We start from the raw sequence: 17,664 nt of genomic DNA, 5'->3' as shown, positions 1-17,664 counted from the left end.
CACACGCACACACACACACGCACACATGCATACACGCACACCCACCCACCCACACACACACACAAAGTGTTGTAATATTGACAGAGTAGCTGCCTCACACAGATAAAGGTTACCTGCTTCGGTGGTTCCTGAGTAAAAGACCATGGCATATCCAGAGATGAATTCAAATCAAGACGACAGCACAGGAAGAAAATCATCTCACCATGACACGAGAAGTAAAGGTCGGCATCTGTTCTTTAAACTTCCCTCATAAAGCTTTTACTAAACCTACTGCATTATTATCTAATTTTCACTGCGAGGGGGCATGAACCTGTGTGTTTGTTCAGGATCTGTGTCCACGGTCAGACTTGGATCCAGAAGTGTTCCACTTTATCCTCTGGTGATCGTGTGTTTAGGAGTACTGAACACGGTTCTGCTGTTAACGGCTGTTGTTATTGGGATTTACTGTGAGTATGATGGATCCAAGGAAGGTGTTGATTCACTGCTTCATTCATTTAGAATCCGTTTGGCTTACACCTTCATAAATGATTCATCAATCAATCCACATCAAGTTTATATCGCCTGACTACATTTGCCCTTTCTCAACAACATGACATTATTTGGTAATATATGTAACTAGAATTATCGGCCTGCAGTTGTGTGCCTCCGCCAGCTGGTGCAGTGTCAGTCAACATGCTTATTTCCAAACTCAAAGCAGGTCACCGTGACCTTTGACCACTTCAATTTCATCGGTTAATCTTTGAGTCAAATGACAATTCCCAAAAGGCAGACCTGAGATATCATGTTCAAGAGGCCCAAAAACATGTTTCGTTAGGCCATCATAACCTTTCATCAGTTAATCCATTTTTTTGGTTCGTTCTCAAGATAATGCATTCACGAGGCAAAAAGGGATTCAAGTGGTCACCCTGACCTTTGACCTTCGACCACCAAAATCTAACCAGTTAGTTTTTCACTCAAGGTTAACAGTTGTACCAAATTTAGAGAAAGAATCCCTCAAGGTGTTCCATGTCTTTTTTTGTAAGCTCACAGATACCTTGACCTTTGACCACCAAAATCTAACCAGTCCATCATTCTTGAGTCCAAATGAACGTTGTGTCCCTGACTGTCACCGTTCTTCGTATTGATTGATTTATTGATTACAGGTGGCAAAGTCGATAAGGAATCGGCACCAGAACAAATGACAGCATCCACACTCTTCATAGAGGTGAAGCAACTTCAGTTCATTCAGAGTGGAGCTGTCCAGGTTCAAAAGGAGACCGAGGAAGAACTAGAGAAAGCATGCAGGAGCATCGAGCACCTTCAGCAGCAGATAGAACAGAACAAGACCCTCGGTGATGCCATTCAGAGGCAGCTTGAGACACTACACGTGGAGCAGGCAACAATAAAATCCTCATCCTCTGATATCAGTGAGAGACATTCTGAGTGGAATTTGGAGTCAAACCTTCTCTTCATCTTGTGGCTTTAGCAAGTTTTCTTCTTTCAACAGGGCTAAACTGCGGACGATGCCCCTCGGGGTGGATTATGTTGAACGAATCATGCTACTTCCATTCTATATCAGAGTCCAGTGCCTTAAAGAGCTGGGCCAACAGCAGAGAGGACTGTATCCGGCGTGGGGGCGATATTGCTGTGATTGAAGACTATGCGGAGCAGGTGGGTCCAGTATCCCGTAAACCAGAGGGGAAATGGGGGACAGGCTGTGATATTCAGTTTTATGGATATTTTATGTAAAATAATCTGTGATAACATTCCTCAGGTTTACAAAACCTATCAAGGACCCTTCACAACCCTGAAAATGAAAGCTTGAAAATATCTTCAAAAAACATATTGGACGTTTGACTCAGACCAACAAAAATCACATAAAGAGATAACTTGCAATAATAATAGCAATAATAATAATAGTAATAATAATAGTAGTAATAATTCTTGCTGTACAACATTTACTGGATATAAAGATGAACAACGTGTCTTCCTCCCACTACTCGGAAATGAAACTGAAATATTCCGGATATAAACTGCCATCTTGTGTCGATGATGTCATTTGGAGCACGAGTCTCCGCAGTAGCGATTGGGGGATGGAGCCACAGTATTGAGGTCCCATTGATACTCCCACTCGACCAATCATGAGTCAGTCTCAGCTTTCAATCATGATGTTTTACCCCATTTGTATAGCATCAAATTACCAATTAAAACTATAAATATTATTATGTGAACATACATCAGTGTTATAAGAACTACCTACAATGGAAAATGTACTTGACTGTTTGATTAGTCCATGTCCCATCCACTCGCATGGAAGAGGCGGGATTAATGATCTATGATGTGACAAGCCACCAGATGGCACCAGAGATGCTATGGCTTCACTTTTGGGAGTAGCCATGTCAGCCATCTTCATATCGAATAATTAAATAGCACAAAGGATTTTTTTTACATGATTTACAAACATAAAATGAGCAACAAGATTGTATGAAATGAATCATGATAATTTAAATCCATAATTTATAATTCAGAATAAGACTGAGTCAACATACAAACACTTAAAGTAATAGTATCATTAAAAACACTCAAAAGTAAGCTTGAACTTAAATGTATGTTTTCACCACTGTCCATTTGTTTGCTTGATGGTTGGTTGATTAGGGTTACGCAAAAACTACAGAACAGAACACAAAACATGGTGGAAGAATGGGACATGGGCCAGGAAAGAAGACATTCAGATCCAGGATTGATTTATCACTTTCTTAATAATGCAGTGATCCTGGTGGATAATAATCAGGCACATTTAGAGGACTGATATCTGGAAGTGGCTTAAATCAATTTAAGAGGACTGTTCAGCCATGGCAGTGGTATGTGGTCTACTGGGTGGCATTCTAGTTTGCACTCTATTACACAGATAATTGCATTTTTATGCTGTACTCACTGTAGGCTTATACGAACTGGCATCAGTATAAGATTATAATTCAGACTTCACCTCTGTTTACACAGGTAAATCTCAATGAGTACCTACCAAAACTTTCACCCTTTCGTGAATGGTTGCGGGCGGGTCCGGGAATTTGGATTGGCTTTACTCTTCAAGCAGGGGACACTTGGATGTGGGTGAATAATGTGACGCTGCTGGGTGAAGGGTAAGTGCTTTAAGTGTTAGAGTCCCTATGTAAACACCGTAACCAAGAACGATCACGAAACCTCGCAGTCTGAGGAGATGATTCTGAAAGAAACACATCAAATATATGTGATAAAATGAATTTTCAGTTGTTATGTGCTTTTGACTGCTACTTGCAACTGTTCAAACTCAAGTTATTTCATGATCAACATTAACAGCAACAAAAAATGCACCTACGGTAAAAAATATAACTTGAGCCTCGCTTTAGGTTCTGGATAGATGGGGAGCCCAACCACGAAGGACAACAGAGTAAGAACTGTGGAGCATTTATGAACATGGCCAACTTTGAGAAGACGTGGTTTGGAGCACATTGCCTAGCCAACAAGGAATGGTTATGTAAAATGGGACCAAGCTAGCTGTGGAGATGATCACCTTCACAGCAGAATTAATTGTTTGTATGTTTGTTTATGAACTCATCAATAAATACATTGATCATTGACAACAACAGAGTTCAGAATTTGTAATGTGGCATCACAGTTGTGAGTAAATGTAGACACAAAGGAATGTTTTATCACTTTCTTTCAAGGAATAATGCGGTGATCCTGTTGAAGGATCCTGTTATTGATTACTTTAAAAAACATAAAAACAATGTGAACATGTAAAGCAGTGCCAAGTGGGGGGGAGTATAAACTAGATTTATTTTTGTATACGTAGTGGTGTACAAGTGAAAAGAACCTGAAAATAATTGTACTTTAGTAAAGTAAAGATACATGAGAAATGTACTAAATTACGGTAATAAGGTAAGTGTACTGAGTTACATCTCACCACTGCCTGAAATCGATCTTGCCTTTCTGGAGACCTGGCGATGAAAGATGTTATTTTACTTTGGATGTTCAGGTTGCCAGATCCTGGTACAGCGCAGGAGCCGAGTGGTCAAAGGTCAAAACTGGTTTGATAAAAGATCTACAAAGCAGCATGAATCATTTCTTGAGCAACACTGAAAACATTTAGTCTTCACAGAAAACACAAAATTGAGCAGTTGAAAGCTGATGGGAAATAAAGGAAGGTCACCAGGGTCCATGGGTGAGATGTGACTCTGCCAATAACTGTGATTGCTCCATGAATCACAGAATCAGGAAGCAGTGGCTGAGAGAAAGTTACTCATATGACATCTCAGCTACAGCCCAAACAATTGTGTAAAAAACGGGGAAATTAATTTCGACCTCAGCAGAAACACACATTCCCCATTATGGAGCAGGGTTGCCAGGTTAATGCAGCTCACTTACAGGAGATAATGGCAGAGTTGTGAAAAACGTTTAGCCAATGCAGCCTGTGTGATAATTGACCCAACTACAACGATTGTGACAGGATTGAAAACGGTTGTTCACTTATTGCAGATATCTGTGATCTTAACAGTAAGTATAGTATCTCCAGCAATGCACTGAACTGAAGAGTGATGTAAAATAATAATGGAAAGTGGAAATATTCTCATTCCTAAAAACACTGTAGCAAACCCATATTCTCAAGCTTCACTCAATGTTCATATACTTTCGTTACATATTGTCAACTTAAGTTTAAGTATCAGTACATTTAGAGTTTATAGCCCTGAATTTAAATGAATGTGTTGCATTATTGTCCAATTTTAAGTCCATATAACACAAGTCATATGCAGGCCAGTAGCACTCAGCCACAGTGCCACCCGTGGATATAAAAGCAGCAGTGAATGGATAAACGGGCAGTTCCTGCATCACTGCAGTCATGGAGAGTCCACAGAGAAGAGCAAACGAAAGTGTCAGCGGAGCCTATTCGAAATTTGCACTAGGTAAAATCTTTCTTTTGATTTTGATTTAATTTATTCTTATCATTACTAAAATGTTAATGAATATATATATTTTGAATACAGGAAATGTACAAACCAGGTCTGAATGATGTAGACTCCACTGTGTCTGAAGTGATATGATTTACAGTTCAAGATTATAATGATACAATCACACTTCAAAAAGTTCCAATTCAATTGTTGTGTTTTTATAACAGTGGGAGATAAATAGGGAAAGACTAGTTAAGAACCTTAAGTAGTTACATTTCATTTCATTTCCCTGAGTCACAGGGGGACCCACTTGGCCCAACACTCGGCTGGTGATACTGTGTCTGGGACTGCTGAATGCTGTTCTGCTGATAGTTGCTGTTGTGATTGGGATAAACTGTGAGTATGACAGTTGTCAAAAATATTTCATTTCCATCTCAGCGGGAATTTCACTCAGCCTTTTACATATTAGATTTAATGCTGATATCAGAATCAATGTTACTTAAAAAATAACGATTCATGGATGATTTATTTATTATTCAAGGTTATTTTATCAATAACAACAATGTAAATATGCCAGAGTTGGCAAAGATGCTAATTTTCATTGGTGCAGACGTAAAGTTGGCAAACTAAAACACAAATTTCATAATTCATTCATGATGGATAAATGACAGTTTGACGGTCACTCTTTCATATTTGCTCATAATTGTATCCATTTTTCTACCAGTGAAAAGCTCAGTTTCCCAATGCTTCTCAAACAAAACAGTCATATAGCAAAAAGACAGTCGTCTGTGTCTCAACCTCTTCAGGTGCCAAAGTTAAAGAGAGCTCCTCTCAGGTCTCCCACTCAGCTGCAACACAGCTCATCAGCGAGCTGAACGATCTCAGGGGCAACCACAGCGACATGCTGGAGGCCTCAGAGGACGCCAAGGCGGAGTTAAGGAGTGCCATCAAAAAGTATGCACAAGTACAGGTGACAACTCAGCAGCTGACGGACAGCAATAAGGATTATCGGAGACAGGTTGAGACCCTGCGAGTGGAGAACATGAGTCTGCAGTCTAATGTGTCAGTTTTAGGTGAGTTTTGTTATAGCATAATTATAGTCATACAAAACACTCTGCCGGCTGTGAAAAACTGCTGACAGGAAATCATGTGAGGGGAAATCTTTTTGCTCCTGCCAGTGGCTACCTGTGGTAGATGCCTCCCGAACTGGACTTTTCACAACTCCTCCTGCTACTATTTTTCTTGCGTCCAATCCACTACTGCTAAAAAGAACTGGCATGATAGCAGACAGGACTGTATTAGTCGGGGAGCCGACCTGGCTATGATTGACAACCAGAAGGAGCAGGTGAGCTGTAACCAAACGTGGAAGAGAAAGGGTGTAAAGAATATTTGAGTCTTTTACCATCAGAACCTTTACAAACCGTCAAAATTGTTTTTCTATACACAGAAATATGTGACTAACGGCATCAGAAGTTTTTTCGGCCAGGGCAACTGGATGAAGGGATCGTGGATCGGCATCACTGACACAGTGAAAGAGGGGACATGGGTCTGGGTTAATAATGTCACTGAGGTGGAAAAACGGTGAGAGCTATTAACAATAGTCAACAATATTGATTAAACAAACTAGACATCTTGTGTTTTTCAATGATTTCTCTAAGGTACTGGAAGGATGGAGAACCAAACAACCATGGACCTCAGGGAGAGAATTGTGTGTGTATTGTTTACGCTTCCACGAATCCCTGGAAAACCTGGGTTGATGCAAAATGCGAAGAACATAAGTTAAACTGGATTTGTGAAATGCCATCAAACTAGACTCTCTACACACCCCTGATGTTCTGCTCAGATACAAAACACAAGCAAATGATTGAAACTGTCCTAAATTAAACACCTTTAAGATGTGTGCCATGACTCTGGGCATTTTGTTAATCTCTATACTGTTATGCTGTTTATATCTTTATATTTTCCTTGCGTTTACATTGCATGTGTACTTATAACTTTACTGATGTCTGTCTTGTCTTATCTTATCTTGTTCTGCAGGAGATTATACTTATTATATACAACAATATAGCAGGGCATCACATATTGACAACATTAAAGAAGGTGTAATATGATCAATGATTTATTTGACCACATACACAAACAGTTTCTGTAAATTCAATGAATAAATTGTTTCCATGCTGCTAGTCTGAGTCCGGGGTTTGTTTTAAGTGCCTGACTGTGCATTTGTGGCTCTCACATGTCGACATGATTCGTGCATAGGTGCTTCAAGATGTTAGAGGTGTTAGGTTAGCTTTGGACTTAAAGAATTGCAATGTTTTCATGAATCCTGTGCGTGGGACATTTGCGAATCGCTGCTGTTGACATTGGAGTTAACTGTGGATGTGAAACTTGGCATAAAGATTCAATTCCCTTTTTCTGAGGATTTTCACTGCAACAAAGCAGAACTGACCCGAAACTCATCAGATTTAATGCTGAGTTGCACTGTTAACGCACGGCGAAATGTTCCTGATTCAAAATCTGGTTTGGCCGGGTGGTGTGTGGTTTTTTTTTTTCATGTGCTCCGGCTTCCTCCCGCTGTCCAAAGACATGCAGGTTGGAGTTGGGGTTTAACTGGAGACTCTAAATTGACCGTGATATGATGGCCTTGTGATACGCTGGCGACCTGTCCAGGGTGTATCCCGCCTCTTACCCAAAGTCAGCTGGGATTGTCTCCAGCTGACTTGAAGAAGCGATCGATATAATGGAAGGATGTATCACATTCTCTCTCCTCCTTGTTTGTTTTTGTTGCCTTCATGCAAATTTCCCTCCTGCATCCATGACGAGTGGAATAAAAGTGATTTGTGAGACAATGAAACAAACGATCAAACACAATATGAAACTATAAAGAGCAAACTGCTGTATGTAGGTCCTCACCGAGAAGAAACAAGTGCATGATAAACATGAAATTGGATTCAAATAAGAAACGCTGCACAAAAATAACAATATTCAACATGACAGCAGGAAACAATGTTAGGAAGTCAACACATTAGCTTGAACAGGGGCATGAGGACAGGATTCATGAGTTACATGCTATAGCTTTTAATCTGATGTAATCTTAGTGACATAGAAAGTCACTCTCTGGATGTTTTGGGATTACTGGAGAAATTTACAAATCATGTCTGAAAACTGTGTAAAACTGCAGCCTTGTGCTATGTTAATACCACGTTATGTTATTCTATGAGGAAATTTGATTAAACAGAAATCAACTTAGCTACAAGTATCTGCTGGATTTCGAAACTGAGACCCTCCACAATAAAGGGCCTTAAGACCATGAAAGAAAGCACAACCCACCTTTGGGCCTTCATCTTGCACATTATATATTCACATTACCAGACAAAATGACAGTTAATCAAATAACTACAAACTAACTGACAAATGTTGATAGTGTTTCCAACTTGGACACCAGCATGTCTCCAGAAAACACAGATGAGGAGAGGTCTGTGGATGTGATTCAGTATTATTCAGTACAATTCTGCACGAGGCCTCTTGAGTGTTTTCCTTGAATTATTTCACAAGTAAAAAATTATATACTACATCAAGTTTCACTTCTCTCATTGCATAACATCAAATTCAACTGACTTTATTATTGATGAACTCAGCATTGGCAGCGACCGGTGGTGTCGACACGGAGCGGCGTCCTGACAAAACCTCTCTCATGTGCACTCCCATATGACGGATCTCAACTGAACTGTCAGGATGGAGGTGAAAGGAAACGCGGGCAGTGATTTCGATGGTGAATTCGAGACGCCAATTTATCTAGAGGACTTGCACGACGAGGAAGAGTATCCCCCTCACCTCAACTCCAATAAAAAGAGGCAACAAGGTAGAGTAAGTTATTATTGACATAAAGAGGTTTCTGATTCTATGTCATTCTCTAATGTTGCATCTCATATAGAGCTGTGGAGATATGTAGAAATTAAAAACATGTGGTGAATGGTTTGAAGAGTTCTAACAGTTTATTACCATAAATTAAGCCTAAATAATAACGTATGTATGGGATCTAATGAGCACAACAACATGAATCAAAATGAATGTTTTCAGAACCACTTTGATGATAGTGTATTGTTGGTATAGAGTGTCTGGATTTATGAATTGTATTCATTATCTCTGTCTAGTGTTCAACATGGCACCTGGAAGACACGACAGACTGGCTGTACTGAGCCTGGCGATACTCGCTGCTGTTCTACTGATAGTTGATATCAGCCTTGGAGTGCACTGTGAGTCAATGTTCATGAAGGTTTTCTTGAGTCGTCAATGAATCTTTTGTATGTTATGTATTAGTCAGATTTGAGAGGCAAAAAATAAAATAAAATCCTTGCATGAAAACCCTTATTATGATATATATGATAACCTTACTACTGTTAAATAACTCATCAATTGATCAAATAATCTTAGCAAGCCAACTTGTTTTGTTTCACGTTAACATTAATGTTGAAAAACAAATGTTTAACAGTTTTGCTTGAATAAAAAGTTTCCTGGTGATCAACTAATTGATTAATGAACAAATTGTTTTCAGCTCTACCTTTGAGGAAACAGAAATATAAACTTTTTCTAATCATTGATAGATCATATACTGTACATATACATATACATATACATAGTCAATTTGTTAATTTTTACAAGGGGTTGTTTGTGTGTGTGTGTGTGTGTGTGTGTGTGTGTGTGTGTGTGTGTGTGTGTGTGTGTGTGTGTGTGTGTGTGTGTGTGTGTGTGTGTGTGCACCTGCTAAATACAGCTAAATACAGCAAAATCTTTATGGATGTTTTTAACAGCCACTAACGCGGGTAGGGGAGAAAGTGGGAGAGAGAAGCAAAGTGTCCTCATTTTCTTTTTCATTCCATTCAAAATAAACTGCGGATTGCGCAATTTGCTCAGCAGCTTAACTATGCTCACGAGCACAAATTCTCTATCGGCCCACACAGCTCTCTCTCTTATATGGGATTGGTGGCTGGCAGAGATGGGAATTGAAAAAAAATTGACTAATTGTTAAAGGAGCTAGTTTTTCGGGGATTACGTCCTCTCTCGTCCTTCTATAAATCACCTACTGCATATCATAAAGTACTTGAATTTGTTTGTGGTAGAGCCTCTATATATGTTGTTAAAATGAAACACTTAGGGACAGGGTGCAGTGCTCTTGTGCCCATGCTTGACCTTTCAGCCAATGACATTTATAGGATTTTAATAATATTGATAATCAAATTCTAATAATCTCCTGTGGTGCTTTAGCTGAGTTTTTGCCAAACTCCATCATTGAGAAAAATGAGAGACGGAATGACACACTGTTTAACACGTCTTGTCTCCAACACTTACAGACAGCAAACTTACAGATACCCACCTCACAACTGATGATGTGGAACGCATTGAAAACGAGTTGAACAAACTGCAAGACACTTACACGACTGCGATCAAGACCATGACGGACGCCAGGCATCAGCTGGACAATGAGATGAGTCGTCAGACACCCACCAACTGGGAGCTTGAACACCAGCAAAGAATTAAAAGTGGCTATGAAGAAGAGATTGATGAAATGACAGTGGCCATTGCATCAATGAAATCCCAGTTACTAGTCCTTCGTGAGCTGCTTTTTTTTGTTGCTGTTATTGTATATCTTATCGAAGAGGCAATAATAAAAAAAAATTTTGTGCGTTTATATGTTTATGAGTGAGTTATTCATTGTTATTTTCTTTTGAAACTGCAGGTGATAGCTGCAGATACTGTCCAATGGGATGGGTCTTCATTAACTCAGCATGTTATTACTTTTCTTCCTCCAACCGTGATGGAACCAGAACCTGGCAAAAAGCCAGAGAGTTCTGCCAGGACGATGGCGGCGATCTTGTAATCTTAGACAGCAAAGACAAAGAGGTTTGTTATTATTTCTCTGCAAATATAAAATTACAAAGTTAAAGAACGAAATATTTCTTGTAAATTCTGTTTATATTTCTCATTTGTTAGAACTCAACTGTAAATGCCCTGCGAAATCCTGTTCGAGGCTTTCCATCCTCCGATGGTTTCTGGATCGGACTGAAGCTTATCCATAGGGAAAGGACTTGGAAATGGAGGGATGGAACATCAATGGCTGAAGGGTAAATGTTAAATATCTTTGACATTGTAGAAATGTATGAAAACAGGTGGCAGATATTCAAAATATAACACCCCACAGCTGGGTTTATTTCTGGAAGCCACCAGCAAATTCCAACTTGATAGTGTTCTCCTGCATGATTGGTTGGCACAAGAAGGGCTTGTACTTTAACTGCTTGACCTTAAAAACACACAACATAAACTTGTCTGAACTGTCTGTTGCCACAAAATAGCCTTAAAGGGATAGTTCACAGAAAAACTTATATTCACTCATAATCTACCCAACACTATGCTAATGGAGGGGTGGGCAAAGTGTTTAAGTCCACAAAACACTTCCGGAGTCTCAGTGGTAAAGTATGTTGTAATAATGCAATGTTAGTTATACCATATGATGATGAATGACTAGTTTATAAGATGTAGACCCTGTCTCCAAGTTTACTGGTTGCAAAAGTTCATGCATTACAACACGAAATGACAGAATTTCCTGTAGTTGTGGACACAAAGCAAATACTATGAGGTCTATTTTCACATTTTAAGTGTATGATTTAAAGTGTGTGGCGCAAGTGAATTTAGGGCAGATCCATTTTAGGTAGTTTAACAGAAAAAAAACATTGGTAATTATTCATGGGTGTATTTTTGGCATAACAATTGCATAATATGCACTAAACCAATCAGAGAGGCATCTCCAATTCCCTTTTAAAGTCAGGTGTATATGCACCCAGGAGTATTATAAGGGTGGATTTGCCACACAGTAAAATAGAACACTTCTCTCCAGAGGAACCAGTTTCACTTTGCACACAAGCAGATTATCTGTGTTTAACAAGCAGATGGTACGTATGTTGTGCCCCCGCTTATGAAGGTGCATATTACTATGTTAATAATGCATTCATAAAACAACAGTGAAATAATGCACCACTAACGTCAGTTGGTCTAAAGAACATTCATTTTCCACTGTCTCACTATAACAATGTGCCAACAATGCACCTGACCTCATTCTAAGAGGTGGGGTCAGGGCCGCTGGGTGGAAAATGAGATGTGTGTACATCTGAAACTAGAAAGACAAACTGTGCCAGGCTCGGCACCACTTTGCCCCAGGTGTCAGATTCGGCCCTGCGCCACCGTAGACTAACTTATGGTTTTCTCCAGGTACTGGGATGATTCGGAGCCAACTGATTCCAGCGGTGACGACTGTGCAAATGTGTATCCCAGACAAAACTACTTCAAGGCTTGGAGAAGCGGTGGATGTGGAAATGGACGGAGATGGATTTGCGAAAAAGCACCAACCGCTGTGAATTAAAAGTGTGTTTGTGTTGCGCTGGCATGCAAGCTCAAATGTTTGCATAAAAGGTTAACTCCACTTTACTGACTTTTAGACATCTCCTATCTCTGTTACAGTCTTTATCAAATCACTGCTTTGGTCATGCACAATGATTGAAGTACCCAGGGCCCCGGAGCCAATGGGGGTCATGACCTTAAGATTTATCATCATTATCCCTTTTAAGGTGTTTTAAGGTGTAAAGGTTATTTTGAAACCGTTACGTGGTTATGAAATTGTTTCAATGTTTTGTAAATCATGTGATGTCACAACATATCATGGCCTAAATTGTGTGAAGATTGTATCTGACGCTTCTTTTCCTGTTAACATGTCAAAATAATGATTATAATTTTGAAGTGATATGTGCTGTGTGGTTGTAGCGTGTCCTAGGTCACATGTGGTGCACTATTTGCATGTACGGGTAGGGGCCTGTGGCAAGACTGATATTTTACCAAATGTAATCCAGTTACACAAAGGCATTCCGACCAGGGTTCAAACAAACACACACACACACACACACACACACACACACACACACACACACACACACACACACACACACACACACATACGCCTTATCACTGGTACAAGCAGGAGACAAACAGATCGATCGTCACTACTTTCACCAGTAAACTGGAGAACTCACAGTCGTGGTCAGAACCAGAGGAGGAAATGTCACAGGACAGCACAGACGGAGTTTGGCGCTCTAACCGTCAAGGATTTGGACAAGGTACATCTCACTTTAAGGTCAAATCTTCTGACCCACTCTATGTCTGAATTCTTTTCAACCACAGCGTCGTTTACTCTCCGAAACTGAGCCTGCAGTGTAACCTCAGCTCATTCAGTGACTTAGATTTTAGATGTAATATTTGTTCTATTACTTTCTTAAAAACTGAAATGGTCGTTATTTAAAATATTGTCCTGTAACCTTTCAGAAGGTAAAATGTCACCGTGATAATGCACTGTGAGGGTTACTTCTGAAGATAGATATTTTTTAAAGGTTTTAATTCAGAGCAACATTTTCCAAGGTGCGTTCACAAAGGGAGGTGGATCTGTGTCCCCACCGTACCGACTGGTCGCGCTGAGTCTGGGTCTGCTCAACGCTCTTCTGCTGATTGCTGCTGTTTTCATTGGGATCTATTGTAAGTATGACATTTCACAAGGAACTGCTGTTTGTATCTGATGAATAGAAGTGGCATCATACAAAATCAAAATATGAATGTGTAAGACTGTATTACGAATCATGGACATAAATTACATCCGCAGTTTCTTTTCTTGAGTACCTTAGTTTAATGTGGTGTAGAGGTATTTGTCTAACAATCCAATTATATATTTATTATCTATTTCCACATTCATTTATTCATACACATATTTGTAATGTATCTCACATTTATTTTTTATTATCTTTTTTTATTTATACTTCTGTCATTTATTCTTGTACCTCATATCCTTGGAGGTGAGGATTTGGAGGAACGGTCTTTCTGATCTGAATCTAAGTGGTAACTCCCTCTGTGTTAGCACTCCTCTGGGCTAACCATGGTGTTGGCCAAAACAAACACAATGTCAGAACTTAAAGGTTCAGTGTGTAAGATTGAGGTAAAAGGGATCTATTGGCAGAAATTGAATATAAACTAATCCTGGTGATGTTTTCACAAGTGTGTAACCATCGTTTGAATTGTTGTTTTCTTTACACTAGAATTTATATTTATATACTTTATATACTTTATATTTACATCGGGAGTGGGTCCTTTCTATGGAGGCCGCCATGTTTTTTACATAAGCCCAGACTGGACAAACTAAACACCTTTTGAGTTTTTATGACAACTGAAGGCTACCACAGGTTCTCATTCGTGTTTGGAAGGAGAGAGTGAGGTGAGGGGTATTCAGCTGCAACATGCAACTTCACCACTAGATGCCACTAGATTCTGCACACTGAACCTTTAAAGTGGCTCAAAAGTGTACTTTGTACCAGACCACATTTGGCCTTAGATTGATGATCAACTTTGAGGTCACATCATCTAACCTGCGGCTGAATGTCTTGGACACTCACAAAAAACAACGTACCTTGACTTCACACCAGTTTTTGCCACAGTTCTTCTTTTGTTATCCTACACCTCAGGTGCCAAAGCCAAAGATCTCCAGGCTCCCTACTCTGCTGCTATGCCCTTTATCGTTGAGCTGAACTATCTCAGGAGCAACCACTCTGAAATGATCAGAGCCAAATTGGAGAGCCAGGCAGCTTTAGTGAGAGAGCGTGCCAACCAAATGCATCTGGTGCTGCAAGCGAAGCAGCAGAAGATTGTCGTGGATGTCCAGCAAAGACATGTTGAGACTCTAGAGACAGAGAAGACAAATCTAAAGACCAATAGAACTACTCTAGGTAAGGCAGACCGTCATCTGTCCTGGAAAAAAGGAAATGTCAAGAGCACAACAGCACGCCATCCAGTTAATGCATTTTACATCACTAATAGAATTTTTAGATAATATCAACAAATTATCAATAACAACACATTTTCCACTTTTTTGAATCTCTTGTTGCAACAGAGGAAAACTGTGGCAGGTGCCCACAAAGATGGATTCTTCTTAAATCATCCTGCTATTATATTTCTGAACGCGAGTCCACTAGCAAGAAGAACTGGCCTGAAAGCAGAGCAGACTGTATGAGAAGAGGGAGCGATCTTGTTGTGATCAATAACTTGGAGGAGCAGGTGGGGCGAATACAGAAAAGGAAATGTACAATAAATAGTGTTTAAAACCTCTGCAGACACACACACACACACACACACACACACACACACACACACACACACACACACACACACACACACACACACACACACACACATTTTAAATGACTTGCATCGCTCTGACTGATTCATGGGCAGTAAAACAGTGGGAATTTGTGAGGTCACAAATGTCTAAGAACCAATGAGAATGATGAGAGGTCAATAAGTCATCCCGTCCAAATGGGTGCAACAACATCAACAGGAGAACCCCTGTATATAAAGATGGAAGACATGACAGCTCCCCAAAAGCGAAGCCAAAACATCTTGTTGGCCCCCTGCTGGCTGGCTGTAGTATCGGTCATAAACCCAGCCTCCTTTTGTATCCGGGATATTTTGGCTTCATTTATGGATAGTGGGAGGAAGTGGAGACACGTGGACCACTCAATGGTCAAAACTCAGTGTCCTGGGGTCTACTGAGAAAACACCTGTGTGGCCGTGCAGAGGCTTCGAAGCTCCTGAAAAATTGGTTTTACATGATAAATACTTCTCTGAGATTAAAGCTGCATAGACTATCTTCTTAATAATGTATTATTATATCAATTTGGAAACATGTAGTGGGGTTTAGTATTGTTACACTGGCCCTTACATTTACAGGTTTCGTTCACAGTCATATAAACAGAGAGCTACAAGAGAGTGAATATTAGATTTCCATTGGTAATCAGAAACACAACTCAACTCAAATGTTAATATTGCTCAGTATTTGCTGGTTACTATATTTTTGCTATATATAGAAAATTATGTTTTAGGTCCTTAAGTCAAATTGATCACAATTTCTGGTCGCATCACAGGATGAGGACATAAATCCGAGGACCTCTGGTGGACAACTATGGGCAAAGCAGGTCTGAGGGGATGAACAGTGAGAGAACAGATGAGCAGACTGGGACAGATCTATACTAGAATGGCACTCAGTTGAGCTTATACCTCCGCCAAGGCCTAAATTTCACAGACACACACAGACACAAAGACACAAAGACACACACACACACACACACACACACACACACACACACACACACACACACACACACACACACACACACACACACACACACACACACACACACACACACACACACACACACATATATGTCAGTCCCCTAAACTGCCCTGATTATTTTCATCAAGATCCATGAACTATTCCCTGGGAAAATGTTGAAAACGCAATGTTAAAGTAAATGAAAAAAAAAAAACTCTCCTGACACATACTGCATCCTGCCACCAAGCGTTTGTCCCTCCAGTAGTTTTTGTGTAATCTTGCTGACAAACAAACAGACAGGGGTGAAACATAACCTCCTTGTGTTCGTTCAGATTCTTTTGAATGAAAACCTCCCACACCCGCGCACGAGCAGCTTTATTTGGTGGCAGAACAGCTTCTGGATGGGCCTCACTGATGTAGTGGCCAACGGGACCTGGGTGTGGGTCAACAATGTGACTGACGTGGAGACGAAGTAAGCACGTCGCAGACTGTGGCTTGAATTTCAAACGTCATGACGAACAAATACAATGGTACAATGACTTTTGATTTGTCCCAGGTGCTGGAAAGATGGACAGCCCAACTACATTGGAGATCAGAGAGGGAACTGTGGTGCTTCTTATCAATCTATGGAGACCAGGAAGACGTGGCTTAATGGAAACTGTAAAGTCCACCTGCTTAACTGGATTTGTGAGATGGAGCAAAAGTAACCACCATGTCCCTCAAGAGGAAATCACGATAATAGAATAAATCGTTTGCGTGTTTGTAAACTTATGACAATAAATAAACTTCAGCTTGATACAGGAGATCCATGTTGTGTGCACTGCTGGTGTACAGTATACAGCACGCACACACACACACACACACACACACACACACACACACACACACACACACACACACACACACACACACACACACACTTTTCTATAGTTCTACTACTTTTTACTATCACAACTAAGTATGCCCGACCTTAGGGTCTTACAGTGGGACCCTTACAGTAACCCTAAGCTAAACCTAATTCTGACCCCAACCAAAAACCAACTCTCAATAAGCACTGTGAAGTTGTGAAGAAATGCCAAAATGTCCCTACAATGATGATCTTTAGGGAGTAAAAGTCTTCTGATACAAATATAAAGCTGACTTTTCTTAAATTTTTTTTTATTGTCAATGATTCCTAAACTGTCTTTATGAAACCCTTATGACATCCGTCCATCAATTATCTATACCGCTTATCCTTTGAGGGTTGCAAGGGGAGCCAACCCCAGCTGACATTGGATGAAAGGCGGGGTTCACCCTGGATAGGTCACCAGTGTACCACATGCAGAGACAAACATCCATTGACTCCCTTATGACAAAGAAATGTAATTGAGACTTGATATTTGACATCTTTATGATATATAGCCTATCATGAATAAAAAGAAAACACAAATAAAGCCAAATATATAGAATTTGAATTAAGAAAATAGACATAAAATGTAAAAATGAATGTTAATCTTTTCTGCATTGTTTATTCTAAAAAAAAATATTTTTACCAAACAGTGATACCAATGTGCCGTTGAAATGCTC

The 17,664-nt window shown here is 39.9% G+C and overlaps 3 protein-coding genes across 4 annotated transcripts; all 3 read left to right on the top strand.

The window, feature by feature from the left end:
- Nucleotides 1-66: 66 nt before the first annotated feature.
- Nucleotides 67-6,804, top strand: LOC117756523. The gene is made up of 12 exons (XM_034577069.1): nt 67-221; nt 327-446; nt 1,143-1,406; nt 1,487-1,650; nt 2,980-3,119; nt 3,366-3,508; nt 4,827-4,915; nt 5,201-5,300; nt 5,711-5,977; nt 6,083-6,249; nt 6,352-6,485; nt 6,563-6,804. Exons 1-12 carry the CDS (start codon nt 143-145, stop codon nt 6,714-6,716), a joined length of 1,821 nt encoding a protein of 606 aa, XP_034432960.1. The 5' UTR covers nt 67-142; the 3' UTR covers nt 6,717-6,804.
- Nucleotides 6,805-8,543: 1,739 nt separating this feature from the next.
- On the top strand, nt 8,544-12,698 carry LOC117756606 (CD209 antigen-like protein E). Of its 2 annotated transcripts, none has more exons than XM_034577187.1 (6): nt 8,544-8,771; nt 9,052-9,160; nt 10,256-10,516; nt 10,642-10,805; nt 10,896-11,026; nt 12,168-12,698. In XM_034577187.1, exons 1-6 carry the CDS (start codon nt 8,640-8,642, stop codon nt 12,316-12,318), a joined length of 948 nt encoding a protein of 315 aa, XP_034433078.1. In that variant the 5' UTR covers nt 8,544-8,639; the 3' UTR covers nt 12,319-12,698. The 2 variants fall into 2 exon arrangements, with proteins under 2 accessions (XP_034433078.1, XP_034433079.1); XM_034577188.1 differs by having other exon boundaries at nt 8,646-8,766.
- A 51-nt stretch (nt 12,699-12,749) lies between these two features.
- Nucleotides 12,750-16,899, top strand: LOC117756522 (asialoglycoprotein receptor 1-like). The gene is made up of 8 exons (XM_034577068.1): nt 12,750-12,757; nt 12,813-12,855; nt 12,895-13,066; nt 13,365-13,478; nt 14,456-14,716; nt 14,881-15,044; nt 16,431-16,570; nt 16,655-16,899. The coding sequence occupies exons 1-8, from the start codon at nt 12,750-12,752 to the stop codon at nt 16,803-16,805; spliced, it is 1,053 nt and encodes a 350-aa protein (XP_034432959.1). The 3' UTR covers nt 16,806-16,899.
- Nucleotides 16,900-17,664: the final 765 nt, after the last annotated feature.

The sequence above is a fragment of the Hippoglossus hippoglossus genome, chromosome 22 (assembly GCF_009819705.1).
Source record: "Hippoglossus hippoglossus isolate fHipHip1 chromosome 22, fHipHip1.pri, whole genome shotgun sequence".
Classification (NCBI taxonomy): Eukaryota; Metazoa; Chordata; class Actinopteri; order Pleuronectiformes; family Pleuronectidae; genus Hippoglossus; species Hippoglossus hippoglossus.
This window is presented reverse-complemented; position numbering and strand designations above follow the sequence as displayed.